A 20,765-nucleotide genomic window follows, 5' to 3' on the forward strand; every position below is an offset into this window, starting at 1 on the left:
GGCCACACTAACACGTGTTTGTTTTTTCTAAATGTAGGCTGATTTTAACCCGGTGCTTGGATCTATCATAAGTATATAGAAATCTACTCTGTCTTTAATATACAGCAAGTCTTTACATAGCTACAAGACCGGATACACTGATCTCATTGGAAACTTTATCTGGAACAAACATTCCAGGCAAATCTGCAATATCATTTACTGTAATTATACATTACAAACTGAAGAACACTTACACAGTAACTGCTGTTTTCCAGCTACAGCCAAAGTTTGTTAGATAAACAACATAATTATGAAAAATGTTTTAAAGATGAACATTACTGGAGTTCCCAAAATGGACTAATGATTCGGTGAATGCAGCCACATGGTAAAAACCCAAAACAGGCTGCAGTTCATTTAGTCTTTTTTTTAAACAGCATTGAGATACTTTGAACTAAACGATTAGAAACAGAAAACAACGCGATATGAAGCATTTTGTCTAAATAGGAGATAATATGGACTGTTCTTTACAAACAGTTATGAGCGACATTATCTGCGACCTTGTGTGTGTTTTACCAACATTAAAATATCCAGCAATATTACGGTAAAAATAATGTCATGGACAGATCATTGTCATCCGGCCAACTCTGGTCCTCAAGGGCCATCAACAGGTCAGGTTTTCAGGATACCCTGGTACACAGGTGGCTCAGTCGTGGAACTGAAAACTTGACCTGTTGGTGGCCCTTGAGGACTGGAGTTGGCCACCTGTGATCCAGTTGATGGCATAGCGTCCCCACCTGCCACAGAGTGGTGGGTGAGGATTGTCCGACCTTGTTGAAGATGGAGTCCAGGAATCTGCAGGATCACACCGTGTCCTGGAGTAATCCAATGGTGGTTAAAAAAAACCCAAACGTATTACCTTTTGTAAATTTAATCTAAATAGGGAATAATAAAAAAAAGAAACCGCCCAAATAAAAGATTTGTCTTGTTCTATTTTGGACTAATCTAATGTGGGAAAAACCCCTAAAATAAAGAAAGCTTGAGTACTATCTTCAGGTGTTTTAATGCTGTAATTCAGTGATGTTTGAGGCCTTCACTCCAGTGCCATCCACTTTTGATATTATAACCTATAGTAGGTGCTCACACAATTGTCTTTTTTTCTTCTTGTCTTCTCTCGTACTCTTCCATTGCATGGTATGGGACTTAATACCTACAGTACACTTAAAACTTACCTCTTAACTGAAGCACTCCAATAGCCTGTACTTATGGCTACTGTCCCACACAGGGTCGCCGACAGGGGGGAAGGAGAGCTGGGGCAAGTCTCCTGTGCCTAGTGGCTGTGGGGGACCCGGCTGGTCGGCGTTGCCGCCGTGCCCGGCTCTCCCCAGCTGCAGGCCTCCCTCACTGACTGTTCCACGCCGAGCGTCTGATGCTGACATGCGCCGGAAGCAAGCTGGGCTCCGCTTCCGGCACTCACCGGCATGAGAGAGAGAGAGAGTGCCAGCGCGTGCCGAAGTCAGAAGGTCAGCGTGGGACAGTCACTGAGGGAGAGGCCTGCAGCTGGGGAGAGCCGGGACCAGTGGCAACAAGAGGGCCAACAGCCGGGCTCCCTGCAGCCACCGGGCCCGGCCTGAGACCATCCATCCCCAAGGTAAGTCTTTATTTTATACGCATTTGGGGGGTGTTTATTATATATATATATATATGTATTCGGGGGTGGGGGGCTTTTTTCTATATGCATTTGTGGGGTGTTCTTTTAATATGTTTTGGGGGGGCGGTCTGGTATGTATTGGGGGGGGGTGGGAAGGTTTTTTGCATTGGGGGTGGGGTTTTTGGTATGTATTTTGTGGGGGGTGATTGTGTAAGAGGAGGGGGAATTAAGTGAGAGTGGGGTAATTGACAGAGGGGGGAGAGAGTGAGAGGAGAGAAGGGGCGTAAGGGGGGAAGGAGTGAGTGAGGAAAAGAGGGCGTAAGAGTGAGACGCAGGGAAGATAAATACATGCAGGGGGAAGGAATGAGTGAGAGTCGGGAGACGGAGGGGGGAGAAATACATGGGAAGGGGGGGATAGAGGGGGCTGTGAGGTGTAAAATGGGGGGCTCGCAAGATGGCTGATGGGGGGGGGGGGGGTCATTATTCTAGTCCTGGGCCCCAGGAAATGTGTCTGCAGCCCTGGTCCCACAGACACTCCTACTGGTAAATGCCCTGGTTTTTTTTATAGATTACTCCAGCATAACAGAACTCGGCATTCTAGTCTTTGCATACAAAAAGAAACGTTTATTTTGAAAAGAATTACTTATATACAAAAATAATAAAAATGGCGATCATGGTGACGTTCCCAATAGGTTTGGATATTGCCAGTGATGATTGCATATAATAGCTTCCTGTTTCTGAGTGGATCTTAATACTGTGTCGTGATAAAAACGTATCTTTTCTCCATTTTGTTTTTAACCCGTCTCTCTCTCTTCATGGTGGAATCCAATGTCCTAGTAGCTGAAGGAAGACAGGGCACACGGATGTGAAGTATTTCAAACTAATTTATTTAGCCAAACACAACGTTTCGACCTTAACGGTCTTTATCAAGTTAAGTCTAAGTGGCATAATGATTAAGTCCTATGAAGTCCATTATATAATGGCCATGAGGCAAATGATACAATTCAACTAGTCTACATTATTATTATTATTATTATTATTATTATTATTATTATTATCATCACCCCAGTATGTCCTTGACATGCATAAAAAAGTGGGGGTAATTGTGTGTGCTTTTATTCATGAGGGTGTTTGCAACTGATGGCAGAAAGTCTTAAATATGGGGAAATGTTCAGGTATCTACAACTATCCTCTCACATCAACCTTCCCTTGGAGTCCTTAAAAACGTGTAAATATGCAAATACAGTAACGCAAGGTGCAGAATAATCTGTGTAGGAGTAGGCACCCTTTAAAATTAATATTTAAAAACTGAATTTTTACAGATTAAAGGAGGGAAGTGTAATAACGACACAGAGCACAACGTATTTATTTACAAATGTCATTTTCTTATTCGTGTTCTGGAAGGATTGAGGTGAGACATCTTATTACCTGATGCTCGCAGTTTTACAGAAGCCCTGTAGGTGGAGCTCCAGTCACATGAAACGAAGACGAAGAGGCAGAGAAGATGGTGTAATTGCAGCTCACTTGTAGTCACAAAGGATTTGAAAGCCGACTGATTCATTATTTACTTTTTATGTTTCAGTTTAAATGTAATTGTGTGGTTTTCATTCTATGTGGGGATGTACCTTACTACTTACTATAAGTGGACCAATTACCAAATGTGGCCTTTATCAATTTGCTAACTGACTACTACCGTTTAAAAGTGGAAAGGATCAGGGAGGCGATATAGATTTCCAGAAGAGTGACATTGTGAGCGTGCGATCATTTCTGACACTAGGGCAGCTTCATCCCGGGCTCTCCGGAGGCAGACTGCGGTCTCATCAGTGCACTCCAGGTGCTGCTTAAGCAGTGTTGTATGACAGTGTGAGATGCAGTTACACAGCTCCGCCATGCATAGCGTGTGCAGCCTGTCATTCAGGCACTCATGTTTTGGCATTTTGCAATAAAATACCAGATCAGAAGGGAGATCAATCATTGTCTTTCTGCAGAGCCGCGTAAACAGGCGAAGGCAGCAGCACCGACAAGTCCATATAGCCACACGTTAAGCCAGTGACCTAGAAACAAAAGGTTCGAGCCACATTAGCAATCACTTCAGCTCGGCACGTTACCATCCCAAATACAAACATTGTTCCTCGGGGTGCGGGAGCAAGGCTGAGAAAAAGCTTCAGACACAGATGAGTGAGAGGGCTGTTCCTTCCAAAAGACCTTATGGTTGGCCAATGGATTACCTTGTTTTCATTCCTGATTTCAAACCTGTAGAGACAATTAAGGTCAATCCACTTAGCATTCTGGGGCTTAGCAAGCAGCTCTTTAAAATATGAAAAGCCCTTAAAGCGAGGCGGGCAACTCCAGTCCTCAAGGGCCACCAACAGGTCAGGTTTGAAATATGCCTGCTTCAGCACAGGTGGCTCAATCAGTGGCTCATTCTAAGACTGCACTCCTGTGCTGAAGCAGGGATATCCTTAAAACCTGACCTGTTGGTGGCCCTTGAAGACTGGAGTTGCCCACCCCTGCCTTAAAGCCTAAAAAGGCTAAGGCTAGAACCATCAAGAATGGTTTTTGATAGCTTGGTTTTAACTGGCAAGTATGTTTGAGATAAAATAGAAGAGATAGTAAATCTAACCTTTATCCCAGCTTTGTGTTGAGGCAAAACTAATAGCAGACATAGCTGAAAATGTAAATTATATAGGTTCTATGACAAAAACAACGAAACACTGTCTTTACAAAGGCAGCCAGCATCCAGAGATTACAGAACTAGAGGTTCTATCTTCTGGTGGCAGCTTTTAAGAATGAGCTACTCCGAGTCTGTACTACAAAGTCTGCAGTAATGTGAGCTGGAATCATAGGTTAGATCTGGTTCACCATTCACTCTGCATTTTGTTATTTACAGCAGCGCCCTGCATAGCAAGGAGACTCCAGGCTGATTGTGTCAAGAGACATTGTGCTAATGTGTATGTTACACAACAGTTTTCTGTTTTCTTAGTTTTACATCATGAAAGGGGATAAAACATAGGAGATACAATGAATGGTCCCGACCACGATCTGACAGATGGAGAGGTGTAATTTGTAAAAACATTTTCTCTGGCACATAAAACACTATTGACGGTGACAGTTGGATTTCACTTTGCTAGGGAATATGCTAATAACCCTGAACATATTATCGTTATATATAATTATTGCTTGGATGAATATTTGCAACTCACATACAGTATATGCAGCAACTTGATAAATGATTCAAAATATTGAGTCCTGGAATGGTGCTGATGACGCAGTGTTATTTACTGTGCAAAATAAATTGCCAATTTATACGTGTGTACCAATTTACCTCATACTAATGCCTTTGATTGCTCTGTTTCCATGGTGCTCTGGCAGCTTGCTGTGTATTCTCAGAACCTTTCTGTTTATCTCCATTATAGAACCAGTTGTACATGCATCTCACTAACTATTCAGTTAATAAACACAATGAAAACTTTGGACGGGATGAAACTGAGGATCGAGGCAGCAAACGCTCCATCAGATGGTTTACCGAATTCTTGCGAACCAATGACTATGACGTGGGAAAATTTTGGAACGATATCTCTGTAAGAGGCAGTCTTCTATTTTGCTTTTGAATTTGCTGTGTTACAGTTTGCTAGTGCAGTGTAGGTCATCTCCATGGTAATATTTAAATCCAACATGATTTTGGTAAAAAAAAAACAAAAAAAACAAAGTACACATAGTAAATGGCTGTTAATAGTTTGTTAATAGTAGTCTTAGTTTAGGACAGCGGTGCTCAATTCCAGTCCTCAAGACACCCCCCCCCCCACCCCCAGGTCAGGTTTTCAGGATATGCCTGCTTCTGGACAGGTGGTGCATTCGAAGACTGAGCCACTGATTGAGCCACTTGTGCTGAAGCAGGGATATCCTTCAATCCTAACCTGTTGTGGGGTCGTGAGGACTACTGAATTTATAACAAAATATTTGGCGCTTATGAATATTTTGCATGCTTAATATGCCATATTTAAAATGAAATTCAGAATAAATAAAAGATCTAGAAACTGACACATTAATCCATTTATATGTGTAACTTGTTAATGAAACTTCTACTTTTTGGACATGTTTGTATGCCCTGTCTGAATATAATGTACATGTTTTTTCAAAGTTGCCTTAACATAAACATTTTTAACCAGACAAAAATAAATGTTCTTTCCCTATTACTTGGGGGAGAATCGGTAAGTGCTGATGCTGGCTGTAGCGCCGCGATCTGGCGTAAATTTCGATTGACTTGCGTGTGAGTTATGCCAGATCGGGGTGTGATACCCCCCCCCCCTCGCATCTTGACCTAATGAATGGGAGCCTGGGAAATATAATAAAAGACGTAGGATTTGGTGCTGAGAAGTTATGGGTTCCTTATTGTCTCTCTCCTTTCTTTTTCAATGTGTCTGCCATTTCCCAATAGGAATTGGTTGTGATGACACTGATAGTAGCGGAGCCCCACGTGCTCCATGCATATCGCATGTGTAGACCCGGGCAACCTCCTGGCAGTGAGAGTGTCTGCTTTGAAGTCTTGGGATTTGACATTATTTTGGACAGAAAATTAAAACCATGGCTTCTTGAGGTAAGGTTGGTGTAGAATTGAATCCATTTGATCTTTTCATATACAGCTCAACCCCGTTATAGCGCGATCCGTTACAACGCGAATCCGCTTATAACGCGATGTGAGCGTGGCTCCCAATAATATGCAGAACCATGATGCAGACCTCCTACCATGCCGTTTTCCACCCTCTCCTGTGCCATGCTGGGGTGACCAGGGCTTGTCATGTCCCAGGTGGCAGGGAGCTGGCTGCCTGCACCCCACCCCCTCCTCGGCTCTGGCGTCAAATCTCTCTCCACCTCACACACACACACTCTCTCCCCCTCCCCCCACACACAGAGACACACACACACAGACACACATACACAGACAGACACACACACACACAGAGACACACAGACAGACGCACACACACACACACACACACACACACACACACACACACACACACACACACACACACACACACACACACACACACACACACACACACACACACACACTCACAGGCACTACAGACACACAGACAGACACTACAGACACACAGACAGACACACACACTCAGAGACACACACACACACAGAGACATACTGTCTCTTTAAGGGAGTTGGCTCTGATTTTCCTCTCTCTCCCTGTCAGCCGGAAGCTGACGGCAGAAGCAGGGAGAGGAGAGAGCTGCCGGCTGCTGCTGATGCCGGGTACGTCCTGCGTGGGGATGCCACAGCGCCACCTGCTCTGGGACAGCTGGGACAGCTCTCCCAGCTCTCCCCCTCCGGCCGTCGCAAAACCCCTGAGGGGTGCAATTTTCGCAAAATAACATTTTGTAACGTGGTCCACATATAACGCGATGAGATTCTTTGTGCCACAAGCGCCGCGCTATAACGGGATTGAGCTGAACTCTTTTATTTTTTAGTATTTCTGCTGAATTGTTTTAGAGATGAAGTTAACATTCATAGAAAGTTGTATTAACACATTACCATTATGCTAGGTCTGCTTCTCCCTTTAAATAGGTCAAGTGATTTAATGCCGTCTAAAGTTACTTCCAACCTTTATAGTTACAGGTTCATGTAATTAATAAACCAGATCAAAACTGCCCTTAGTGGTCAAATTCATTCCCAAATGCTAGTTCCTTAAAACAGCTACGCCACTCCTAGAGATGGACAAACTTTGCAAACTTCACCCTTTTTTGGGGCGAAAAAGTTTGCTTTGATCCCGAAGTTCACAACAAGTTTACTTAACGCTAAAAGTCGATTAATTTACATTACTTCCGCTTTCTAAATTCAATCAAACTTTAAAAACATAAGTTTAAAAAGTCGTATTTTGCCACTGTAAAAATAGTCAAATTGCTAGTTTACAACATTTCGTGCCATTTCGCTCTAACTTCTGGTGCAAAAAGTTTCATTAAACTTTTTGGTGTTTTTTTTTTCTTCAAAACACCTTCAAAGTGAGGCAGTTTCCCACATTTCTACTGTACACTCAACTACTCGAGATAAGGGGCCAAGTAAGTGATAACACCGCTTGGGGACATATTCATTGTGACACTCCAAGATGCTAATAAGGTACATACGGTGACATCTACCAATGAGCATAATATCAGCAAGAAAGTGTCTCGTTAGTCAGTCGGAGGTAAGCAATCTGCAGCCTTTGCACAGCAGAATTAAAGCATTGTTCTTTTTTACTTCCAAGGATCAATAAAGATGGATGGTGCAAATATATATTTAATATTGCTATATTATTACCTATTATTCAACTACACGTTTAGAAGTACCTGAATAGGGTTAGATTTTTTTAAAACCCTTTATCCGGTTCACATGATTCAGTAGGTAAAAATTGATACAACTTTGGGAGATATTATTGAAACGTTTTCATGCATTAGGATGTGACACCGGGAAATGAATAAAGATGACGATAAGTACATGTCTCACCTGATTCATTGATAATTTAATAGAACTGTGTGCCTTTGTCTGTGTACCACAAGAGGTAATTTTCCTGTAGGTTTATTAGAAAGATGACTTTAGCTTCTTCGATTTGTATTTATGTATTCCTTCTCTTGTTAGCTGCCAGTTTTACTAGTCTAATACTGTAATCATTTGCAAATTTAAATGCCATAATTAGAGACAGCACACGCTGGGTACATTTGTATCTAGCTTATATGAGTACTTTTAATTATGCATGTTGACATAATGATTAAAAATAGATTTTCACTCAGGCGCTGTTGTTTGGTTTTACAGTTAACTGTTACACACGTCTATTTTGTACTAGCTGGCTTTGTGTTGTTAATTAAGACCTGAAAAAGGAGAAACTTAGTGAATAGCACTTTTATCCAGGCGTGTCATTAACATGCATATATGATTACACTTTACATTGTTATCACAGAAAAATACAGCCTACAGTACCTGAACCTTTCTATCACAAAGTGTATAGTAATTGCACTAACATGAAGGTATTTTACGCATACGGCTTGTTCTTCACTATTATTAACCTTGTGTTCTACATATTTGGTTCATGTTGAGCTAGAAATGTTCTAGAAATAGAACTGCTGTATATAAATTCTGTAGAACTAATGACTTTTTAGTTTAAATAAGATATATAGGGGAAATTTGGAAATGCCAACAGCACTTTGCTTTTTTAGGAATAAGAATTGTCTTGGTAAAAAAACAAATCAATGTTATTTTTATTATTGATTATTTTGTATAGATTAATCGAGCTCCAAGCTTTGGGACGGACCAGAAAATTGACTATGATGTTAAAAAGGGTGTTTTGCTAAATGCTTTAAAACTTCTCAACATCAGGTAAAGTGCTTCCTCATTTCAGTATGTGCTCTGTAATCTGCCCAACCTGCACTGGAGGGATTAAATGACACAGAAAGCCATTACTTCTGTAATTCTCATAAGCTTCTTTCGCTGTCCTTTTATTGTTGGCTATAGATAGATATTTAACCTATAAACATCAATGCTTTGTGATCCTGTCGGACAGCAGAGAAGATAGTCGTTTCCATGCTGGGTTGAAGCAAAACAAACTCAAGACCAGTGGCTTTCCATTGGCGTTTCTAAAGACTGCTTTTCACTCCGCTCTGATCTCTGCATCTTTGTAATTGCGACTGTTTTTCCCCCCAAAATATAGCGTAAACGAATAATTAACCCTTGAACAAACACATTGATTTTGGTTCTTGGAGGTTGCAAATCTCTGTATTTAATGAATTTGGCACAGAAGGGTGGGAAGCTATATTGGTCCATTCTTCCGTGTAGTAAAATAACAGGAGGGAGGGGTAGGTAGTGTTACCTTTTATTGGACCAACAGATAGTTTATACATTACAAGTTTTTGAACCTCTGGATTCCTTATCGGGTATGGCAGAAATACCGTTATAGAGCATATCATGTACAGTATTGTACAGAGATTGTGTCACAATGGATATGGAGCGGAAGTGAAATATTAGGACAGGGTAGATGCTGGCAGGTAGTGTGAATACTATTAGACAAGGCCCAAGAGACGACTTCATTATAATGTAATAGTGAGCAAGACAATCAGGAAACACAAGATGTGTAATGGAACAAGACAGTGTGTGTCTATATACACACTTACACCCTTGGATTAGTAGCGTAGCAAGACATTGACACCCCCCCCGCCAATTTTTTTTATTGCGTTTGTCGCCATCTTTATTCTGCATATAGAAATATATACATACAATATATAGACACATTATATACAGTGTATGTGTGTGTATATATATTTAGATATATAAAAACAAAGAAAAAGATTACAGCGCCACAGTAGAGATAAAACTGACCAGGTAGTTTCTAATCAATTATGGTCTAAATAATGAGGCAGTAAAAATATGGACCGCTACTGTTAGAGATAAGGCAAACAATATACATAATTAAAAGTGTATTGTGATGTACCTTTAAACTAAAACAAACTACATATAAACACACAATGACAAAGACACATAAAACAATACAACAAACAAAGGGGATGGGAAAAACAAAAGAAATATGCCAAAAAAAGTTTCAAAATAAACCAAGTAGGAAATAAAACGCTGGAGACTCCAATCAGCTCTTCTCAGGAAAAACAACTCTTTCCACCATCTACAAGACCATCTACAAGACCATCTACAAGACCATCTACAAGACCATCTACAAGACCATCTACAAGACCATCTACAAGACCATCTACAAGACCATCTGTGTTTCTTTGCTTTCACCCTCGTATCTTAGAGTATTTGTTGTGCATTGAACGGAGCCCCGTACGTACTCTTTGTTTTGCCCATTGTTTGAACCCATAGTGGGTTAGGGGGAAGTGGACGAGTTTGGCAATGTATTTAGGGGGGATGTCACGTGGCTGCCCTTTGATTTGTATGAATTTAAAACAAGCAGCTATTAGGCCTGGGTTACTTTTACAGAACAGTAAATAGCCGCCTTCTATGTCTTCTCTGTTCTTTTCCACACTGCCCTGCCAGCATCCACCCTGTCATAACATCTTACTGCCTCTCCATATCTATTGCCACTAGTGACCATCTCTCTCCCATTGTGTATATAATATCCTCTGCTTCTGTATTTCTGCCATACCTGATGACGAACCCTGAGACGTTTGGAAGCTTGTAACGTATCAACTATCTGTTGGTCCAATAAAAGGCATCATACCCTCTACTCCTCTGTTCTTTAATACGTCCCCTACTCCTCCGTTCTTTAATACGTTTCATTAATTTAAAAGTCCTTTTTAGAATGAAAAACTATAATATTTAGAGGCGACTAGCAGAATAAAAGTTACATTTCCGGCATTAACTGGAAATGGCGATGAGCAGCTATTACTTGAAACTGAGTAACATGTTTGAGAACATTCTCCTAATAGACTGATGATATTTTAGAGTCAACATGTTTAACTACGTCCAAATGTACAGAATGCTGCTCTGTCCTCACGGGCAGGACTGATATTTTCAATAACATTGCAGCTCCTAGTCGGCTTGTTTGTCAAAACTGAGACGTTCGGTATCTCAATCCTGCTGCCAAGTTATGGGGATAAGTTGCACCATGCTCCAGTTGGAACTAATATGCTTTTGTAATAAAATAGCGTCTTTTATTTCTATAGCATCACATTCATAGAACTTTACAATTATATTTCCTCTGGGTGGATTCCTGCCAGGGTGCTGCTGGAAATAAAAGAACAATAGTAATGTTATCTTAGCTGAAAAGAACAATGGTTCTGTTACCTAAATGACCTAACAGAGGTACAGGGAGATGTTCCTTTCCCAATATCACACGGACTATAAAGTGACCGCAGCTGGAATCGAACACACAAGCAGCACAAAAAAACACAACTGTAAGTTTCAGCTGAAACTATTTCCAATGAGTTATTTGCAACCAAATGATTGTACATGCACGTTAGAGTTGTACAACTCAAGACTAACTGCTTGCCCATGCCGCACACTTACAGCTAGGGGGCAGTCTATTGTAGACTTTGTACTGTTTTTCCCTACCTCTAATTATGAAGGAACCCGTGTACGGATGGAGTTCATTGTGTTTATGAGTAACAAAGACACTCCTCTTAAAAGTGGAGGCACTCAATGCACATACTTACTATGTTAAATGAAGCAGCATAAAAGCATAATAAATATTACTTTTATTACTTCATAAAACTGTGTAAATGTGGCTTAAGGGTCATTTATAATGGGTGAAAGGCGACACAAACACAGAAATGCCAAAATGCACTTAACGGTTTCTGTCCTTTTTATCAGTTAATTTAGCAACACAGTCAAGGAAATTGGCACGTAGCAGAATGGTTGTGCATTACTTTGCCATTTACAGTACGTCACTTTTCACGTTCTGATAACTGAGTTAGAGAAGATTTGGAGTCGCTTGTTTCGTGGACAGTAAATGATTTAAATGAAATTGTTACTCTGCGGCCAATTCTAAATTGTATGTCTGCTGTAGAACATTGGTCATTTTAATGTCATTCCAAGTAATACATGCGTGTTCTTTGTACTCGCTATTCACAGAAGACGGTAAAACCATAATTGTTAAAACATATTACAGAGCCCCAATTTGGTCTTCCTTAGGACAAGTGATAAAAAGAAAAATTTGGCCAAACAAAAGGCTGAGGCGCAGAAGCGCCTGTATGGTCAGGGTTCCATGAAGAGGCTATCGCCGGGATCTTCTGACGGGGAGAAACAGCGCCACACGCTGGAGAGAAGGAGAGAAGAGCTGGTAAATGTCCATCACTGAGACGTACAGTAGCCTGGAAATCACACGATGGGCTGGGGCCATCAGCGCACTATCGCTTCCACCTGTGAAGGCCAATATCGCCGATTCGGGAGCGAGAGCGCAGATTTTTAGTTTATTTTTACTCGGTTAATTGCTAGTTTTACATCTTTATTACATAAACGTGCGGGGGAGGGGGGAGGGAAATAATAAGGGAAGGGGCGAGGGCAAACGTAATTACCCTTCCATTCATGCTTAATACTGAATGGATATAAAATACAATTGGATAAAATAAGATGAAGTTAAATAAAATAAGTCACTGAAATACAATTTCCGGCAGGTTTCATAATTGCTCTTCATATTTATACATGTTTAGCTAGGGGCCAGGGCCAAGAGAAGAGAGCACACGCGGCCCCCGTCTCAGGGAAGCACAGGGAGTGGATTCTGCGGTGGCCGAGTAGGCAATCTGTGGCTGCCAGACCTTCTAAAACGTGGAATATGAGTCATTTAGTAGGCTCTGCTTTTAGCACAGATCGTGACTCCCAATCAATAAACTATGTCTCATTGTAATGGTTTCTAGAAACTGGTAATGCTAGTGGTGCTCTGGTAATAGTGGTGCTCTGGTAATAGTGGTGCTCTGGTAATAGTAGTACTCTGGTAATAGTGGTACTCTGGTAATAGTGGTACTCTGGTAATAGTAGTACTCTGGTAATAGTGGTACTCTGGTAATAGTAGTGCTCTGGTAATAGTGGTACTCTGGTAATAGTGGTACTCTGGTAATAGTGGTACTCTGGTAATAGTGGTACTCTGGTAATAATAGTATTCTGTTAATAGTGGTACTCTGATAATAGTGGTACTCTGGTAATAGTAGTATTCTGGTAATAGTGGTACTCTGGTAATAGTGGTGCTCTGGTAATAGTAGTACTCTGGTAATAGTAGTACTCTGGTAATAGTGGTACTCTGGTAATAGTGGTACTCTGGTAATAGTGGTACTCTGGTAATAATAGTATTCTGTTAATAGTGGTACTCTGATAATAGTGGTACTCTGGTAATAGTAGTATTCTGGTAATAGTGGTGCTCTGGTAATAGTAGTACTCTGGTAATAGTGGTACTCTGGTAATAGTGGTACTCTGGTAATAGTGGTACTCTGGTAATAATAGTATTCTGTTAATAGTGGTACTCTGATAATAGTGGTACTCTGGTAATAGTAGTATTCTGGTAATAGTGGTACTCTGGTAATAGTGGTGCTCTGGTAATAGTAGTACGCTGGTAATAGTGGTACTCTGGTAATAGTGGTACTCTGGTAATAGTGGTATTCTGGTAATAATAGTATTCTGTTAATAGTGGTACTCTGGTAATAGTGGTACAGTACTCTGATAATAGTGGTACTCTGGTAATAGTGGTAATCTGGTAATCGTGGTACAGTACTCTGATAAAAGTGGTACTCTGGTAATTGTAGTATTCTGGTAATAGTGGTACTCTGGTAATAGTGGTACTCTGGTAACAGTGGTACTCTGGTAATAGTGGTACTCTGGTAATAATAGTATTCTGTTAATAGTGGTACTCTGGTAATAGTGGTACAGTACTCTGATAATAGTGGTACTCTGGTAATAGTGGTACTCTGGTAATCGTGGTACAGTACTCTGATAAAAGTGGTACTCTGGTAATTGTAGTATTCTGGTAATAGTGGTACTCTGGTAATAGTGGTACTCTGGTAATAGTGGTACTCTGGTAATAGTAGTATTCTGGTAATAGTGGTACTCTGGTAATAGTGGTACAGTACTCTGGTAATAGTGGTACTCTGTTTAAATAAAATAGAGTGCAATCTGTGAAAAAATTGTGTAAATCTCTGTGCATCAAAGAAATAATACATAAAATAGATCATTTTAATAAATAAGTTAGCATTTGGGGTTCCAAGAAAGAAAGCAGTACTCATGAGTAACATTGCTCTTTGATTCCTATAGCCAATTCCAGTCCTCCAAGCCACCAACAGGTCACGTTTCCTGAATATCCCTGTATCAGCACAGGTGGCTCAATCAGTAGCTCAGTCTTTCACTGCACCACTTCTGCTGAAGCAGGGATATCCAGAAAACCTGACGTGTTGGTGGCCCTTGAGGACTGGAGTTGCCCAGCCCTGCTGTACTAGATACCCCGGAAGGCTCTTTTCTGCCCATTCTTTATCTAGAAATAAGATGTTAAATGAAGACTTGGTATTCTGGTTTGTAGAAAGAAAGGCTTGCAGAAGTACGGAAGCAAATATCCAGGGAAGAGTATGAGAACGGGCACATGGGGAACTACAGGTAAGTACACATTCTTCACATGAGTAACAATACTATTGGGGTAGTTACTTATAAAACCTCACCTTTGGCACATATAGAATAAGACCCTATATCTGTGAATATGTTGTTTTATACTTTCATTGGTTGAAGTGCCACAGCTAACACTTACACTCAAAAGTAGTTCTCCATTTATTACATCGTCTTGATCTGTTCATCCAATTATCAAAATTTTCACTCTGACATTCAAGGGGTTAACTGTTTAGAGATGCCTAATAATAACTTTAGATGCATCAGAAGCCCTGGTAGCACATAAGGGGTTAAACGTTATATGCAAAACAGCAAAGTAGATTGAATATAATTAACAATAATGGCAACAACAAGAAGAAAGCAAAAAGATAATTAAATTTGATCGGAAACTAAAAAAAAAGAAAGAAAGAAAAGACGCAGCTCTCGGTGCAGAAATACTTGGCCCAGTACTGGGTGAGGGGGCTGAGTGCTCCATATGAAAGGCCCTAAACCTTGGTTGGCTGGGGATCAAAATCGGGAAGCAGTAATTGAATCCAAGTGTTTTTCTTGGAAAGGCTGCTTTACTGGAAGACATAAGCAAGTGATTAGTCTCGTCACTGGGGTTCTTGCCTGGCCATATACCACAGTCTGTCTGCAGAGAGGATGCCCTTCACAGTTATACATTAACGCTCTCGACATTTTTATATTTATCTTGTGCTACGTGCATTTAAGATTTCTGATTTTAAAAATAATTTGTTAGCTTGATGAAAAAACATATTGCCTTTCTCACACGCTTCTTTGGCAAAAGAGACTATACTTTAGTTTATCATGCTGACATAGTTATGCGTGTATTACAGGTAATCATTCAATACGCTTAAACATTGCAATAAATTCAGAAAAATGATGGCCAGTTTATGTAAAGAAGAAGTTGGGTTCCTATGTGTGATCCTGTTTTTGTGGGGGGGGGGTGTGAAACGGGAGAGGGGGAGAGGAGAGGGGGGAAAAGAGGGGGGGGGGTTACATTACTAAGTACGAATGATTTCTTTCTTGTTTCACAAATGTTTTTCCATTCTGTGTGCATCAGAAAGTGAATGGAAAGTCGGCACAAGTTGCATGTTTAATTGGTTAAATATGCTCTTTCAGTTTGGTATTAGAGCCCACACGGGTGGAGCTTTATTAAGTGTCACACTAAGGGACGCACATTGCAGATTTTTTTTGGCCCGATTTTCATGACAAAAGCTGTTTATTTCAGCACTGTGGAAACATTTCCAAAAAGGAAGCTCGCAGGTAACGGGCGAGATGAGGCCTGCTACTCGCGATGAGCAGGCTACAGTTGATAAAACATGATTGTGATTTTCAGCCGAAGCCGTTTCCAATTAAGCCACCTAGATGCAAATGACTTTTCATCTTTATTCTAAAGGACAGATAATAGACTGCCACAGGCAATGCGCATTTACGTCATTAGACTTGCACGAACTGTTCGCTGGCTTCCAAATGTTACTTGTAATAGCAGATAGAGAAGCACCTTACCATTGCATTTCTTCATTTGGATGCTAGTAAAATCCCCCACGGAGTTCTCACTTTTAGAAATAGAGCAGGCGGGCGAGTGATCGCATCAACAAACAAAGAAATCAAAGTTTTTAGTTGGAAATATTCCGCAATTTTTTGTTTTGTTTGAATTTCTCCTTGTGAATCCTAAAACGTTCCTCTATCCAGAAACCAGCAAAGCTACAGCCGTCCCATACACACTGTCCTAAAATAGGCACGCGTGGGGTATTGCCACCACAAAGAGGAAAGGAAAGCCGAGTTATACACTAACAATAGATGGCATAAAACGTTTTAATAAAACATCAGTATTACAGATTGCACTTTTAACCCCCCAGTGCTGAAGAGGTTAAAGTTTATTCTAATATTACTATATACGTTATTTTTTTACCAGCTGAGAGAAGTCTTTCACTCCACTTACTGCACTTAAACGTGACTTTGTCATCGTTTTATTTGTGTTTGTTGTTTTTTCTATCCTTTTCCCAGGCGCATCTACCCACCTGAGGATAAACTGTTATTAGAAAAATATGAAGGTCTCCTGGCCACTGCCTTCCAGACATTCCTCGCCGGCAGAGCTGCGTCCCTCCAGCGAGAGATGAATAATCCTTTGAAAAGAATGAAGGTAAAGCTTTGCTTGTGCAGGAGCCGATAGAAACGGTGGATGAGTACATTATTTGGATGGAGCTTTGCTACATTGTGCACAAGAGGGTTCCGGACAAAATACTTCCCTGATGTCAGATATCTCATCGCTTTCACGTGTCATAAAATGCACTAGGTAACATAGATACAGGCAGACACATTCTTATTCATTTCATCCAAGTGGTATAGCTGAAATGATATGTACAAGGCAGTGTATACATCATTAACCACTCTGCTGTCAGAGGGGCAGCATTGCAATGCATTGGAGGGGTTAACCCTTGGGGAAAATACATTACAGTCTCATATGGGCCACACAGGGGGGTACATCTACCTTTTCTTTGGTCACAGAACCTGACTCTGGAACCTCTCATCTATTAAAACCAATCCCAGAACCACAAGTTTCCCTGAGGCCCTTTATTTAATGTTAACTTGTTTAGCTTTATTATCCTCAGCAGTTTCATAGATAAGGTCACCTATATGGTGAGTGGATATATATGCACTGCCCATATGTATATGACCTCAAAGCAGCATCATGATGGGTAGATACTTACTGGGAAAGTTAGCGGTTTAAATCTCCTTCCAGGGTTAACAAAATGGCTGCCAAATCTCGGCCCAGGAGAAAGCCGCAACAGCAGCGATGTAATCTTCCTCGCGGGTGGCCATTTAAATTCCCTTTAACAGCATTGTAAACCGCATCAATTATCACACAAATTACACCAGCTTAAATAAATAGATTTTACAATATCATTTAAATATGAATAATACAGACATACACATTATTATTATTAGCCATTTTGAATAACCATTTCTGTCTAAATGACCAACATTATCTCCCGGGAGCAAAACGTTCACATATATGTCTGAGCCTCAATGTGCCTTTACCCCTATTGTACTGTTACATATGAAACCTTGTTTTGTGAAGTAGCAGATCCGTTCACTTCTATGAAATGTTACTAATATAAGGCACATGTGAAAAGCTGTGGTTTCTTTTTCATTTTTTTTTTTTGCATGGCAACCTGACTTCTTTAATCTAGTTATTGTGATGAATGGTTTTGCTTATTTTTCAATTGAAATAGAAGGCTGTAAAACGTCTAGATTGGAAAATATATTTTCTCTACTTACATATTTGAAGAAGAAGACAAAACCCAGTTAAAAACTTTAACTGTAAAAGTAGCCTTTTTTTTAGTTAGTTTGAATTGAAGTATTTTGGAATATAATCTTGCTTTCCACAGTAACAACTGTCATAACCGATGTTCTTTCTTTTTGATCAAGTTTTAATCTGTCAATAGGTCTTCTGAGTTATAGAGGTAATATCCCATTACTGCAGCAGTAACAGAAGTTACAGCAGCCTATGGATGCACGTACAACACACACACACACACACACACACACACACACACACACACACACACACACACACACACACACACACACACACACACACACACACTGCAACTGCAACTCAACCCCATTATAACGCTGTGCTTGGGGTCACATTGCGTTAGAAATAATGTACAATTGTATGCATTGTACAATAAAGTATTTAAGACACCAATAATCGTGTTGTAAAGTATTCATAAATACGAAAATCGGAAAGCCACGCTCACATCGCGTTATAAGCGGATCCGCGTTGTAACGGATCGCGCTATAACGGGCTTGAGCTGTATTATTATTATGCATGGACAGATAGACCTGTATTGCTTGGATTGAGGCTTTCATGTGATTCAAACTCACAAGACGAATGCATCAATAAACAAAATCCGCAGATTTTCAAAGTAATCTACTCACTTCTCCTTACTATTTACAGAAATAATAATGTTAAAAATTAGGGGAGCGCAGGTTAAAATGTGCCCAATAAATATATGTGAATAGTGATGAACAAATATGGATAAATAAACCATTATCCATATTTATTTATTCATCATTATTCACATATATTTATTAGTCACTTTATCTTGCGATCCCCTAATTTTTCACATTATTATTTCACTAGAACTTAGAGTTAGTTTGTCTTATTGGTGTTGAGCTGCACTTCTTTTCACTTTAGTTTTAAGCGCCGGGTTATACTTTCTCATTATATTTATAGAAATAAATGTAACTTAAAACTTCCAAAATAAAGTTAAAGTACACTTTTTCACTGTTTGAATAAAGACTGACATGCATATGTACTATCTTCACCTCCACTTAAAGTTAGATGACGCTTTGATAATGCATGTCCAGTATACATATATCTATCTATCAGCATGTACAGAGGAAATCATTATTGGCTTGGAGAATACATACCTGAGGCTACTAGAATGAAGCAGGATAAGATGAAAGTCAATTTCTACTTCAACACTGAACAAAAACCTGATGCCTTTCCTAAGAGATTAGAATGCTGATGGGCCAAATGAGCACTGTATATATAATATTAATGTAAATGGAGAACAGAGATGGCCTTCAGCTTTTTAGAGATCCAATAGTAATGCGTGCAATGGCCTAGGGGCATGGCACGATTTATATTGACGGAAGGAGGATGTAAAGAGATTCTTGCTATAGATGAAACAGTGCTTGTAAAAGGGTAGTACACTTGTAGATACACCTCCCATGAAAACTCCAAAAGCAAGAAGCATTCCATAGGATAAAGGGAAATACCAGTTTAACCACAGAAGGGGATTTAAACACCTTGCAATGCCTCGCTCCACCCTCCGGCAGTGATATAGCGCTCTGGGATAGGGACAGCCGTCTGAAGTGGAAAATTGCACAATTTCTCAGCTCGGGTCAATGAGAGATAAGCGAGATTAACATCATGGAATAGGCCCTATATTAATCATTAATAATAATTTGTGTGCGTTGCAGATCAATAATGCACGGCTATGTTGATGTTTAAAGTAGTAAAAATAAAAATCATATTGTGTGTTACTGATGTTCGTGTTTTGTAACTCGTAGGAGGAAGATATTCTGGACCTTCTAGAGCAGTGCGAGTTGGATGATGAAAAACTGATGGGAAAATGTACCCGACAGAGGGAACCGCGGGTACGTAGGATCACCCAAGTCATGCTTTGGATATGTTGATGAAAATTTATTTTGTTCAATAATAATGATCAGAACTAGAGAGAATAATGGAGCAGGTCCCCTGAATGTAAGTGTAGTCCCCTTTCCCCCGTGTCTAGGGAAACTATGTGTGGTGCTTTACCTGCGTGGCTCACAGGAGCCTGATCCTCCGCTGAAGGGAGCCTGGGGTGTACCTGATTCTATCTGGTGACAGCGCCTCCACCTGAGAAGGATCCCAATACAATAGGATAGCCCCTCCCAAGACAATACAGTAGTAAATACACACACAGGCATGGTAAAAGGGTATTTACTGCACATGCAACTTAGTGAATAACTATACAACACAGTACTGTACAGGCCATGCACCGCCGTACCCACCCAGTGCCCCACTGTCCAACCACCACCTTGTCCACACCCTGGTGAGATTCCCACAAAGTACTGAGGGGCCATGGGTACCTAACCACCTGGTGTCCACAGAGCCAATCCCACCCCAAAGTGTGTGGTAACGCTACCCAGAGAATGTGTGGCCATTGGTGCACTAGTAGAGATGGATACCTGCCGGACGCTCCAGCAATCGGTACCACCGACTGCTGAAAGGATCCGTCTGATCCAACGAAGACGCCTGGCTCTGCGTGGGGTGAACTCCCGTTGGAGTGTCTCACCTTTAAGAGTCTCTCACTTGCGGTGGTGGTCTGATCCCAGACCACAGGCCGTACGTCACTGCACGGCGTCTTTGCTGTGTCCCTGACACTATTAGGCTAATGGGGAAAGTGTCCCTATCGGAGGGACCTTTCCCTAACGGACCCACAAGCTGATGGCGAGTTGGGGCCTAGCTGGGGACTTACAAAATGGCGGCGCCCTTATCGGC

General features: G+C 40.7%; 1 protein-coding gene across 3 annotated transcripts in view; it reads left to right on the forward strand.

Moving 5' to 3' along the window:
* TTLL7 (tubulin tyrosine ligase like 7) overlaps positions 1 to 20,765 on the forward strand; it is a 137,090-nt gene that overhangs the window by 58,057 nt on the left and 58,268 nt on the right. For all 3 annotated transcript variants that reach the window (XM_075615678.1, XM_075615679.1, XM_075615680.1), the window contains exons 8-14: positions 5,044 to 5,208; positions 6,066 to 6,224; positions 8,898 to 8,992; positions 12,254 to 12,401; positions 14,622 to 14,695; positions 16,712 to 16,847; positions 19,793 to 19,879. In XM_075615678.1, the coding sequence (XP_075471793.1) occupies positions 5,044 to 5,208; positions 6,066 to 6,224; positions 8,898 to 8,992; positions 12,254 to 12,401; positions 14,622 to 14,695; positions 16,712 to 16,847; positions 19,793 to 19,879 (864 nt within the window). The remainder of the gene's footprint in view (positions 1 to 5,043; positions 5,209 to 6,065; positions 6,225 to 8,897; positions 8,993 to 12,253; positions 12,402 to 14,621; positions 14,696 to 16,711; positions 16,848 to 19,792; positions 19,880 to 20,765) is intronic.

This window comes from Ascaphus truei, chromosome 10 (genome assembly GCF_040206685.1).
Source record: "Ascaphus truei isolate aAscTru1 chromosome 10, aAscTru1.hap1, whole genome shotgun sequence".
NCBI lineage: Eukaryota > Metazoa > Chordata > Amphibia > Anura > Ascaphidae > Ascaphus > Ascaphus truei.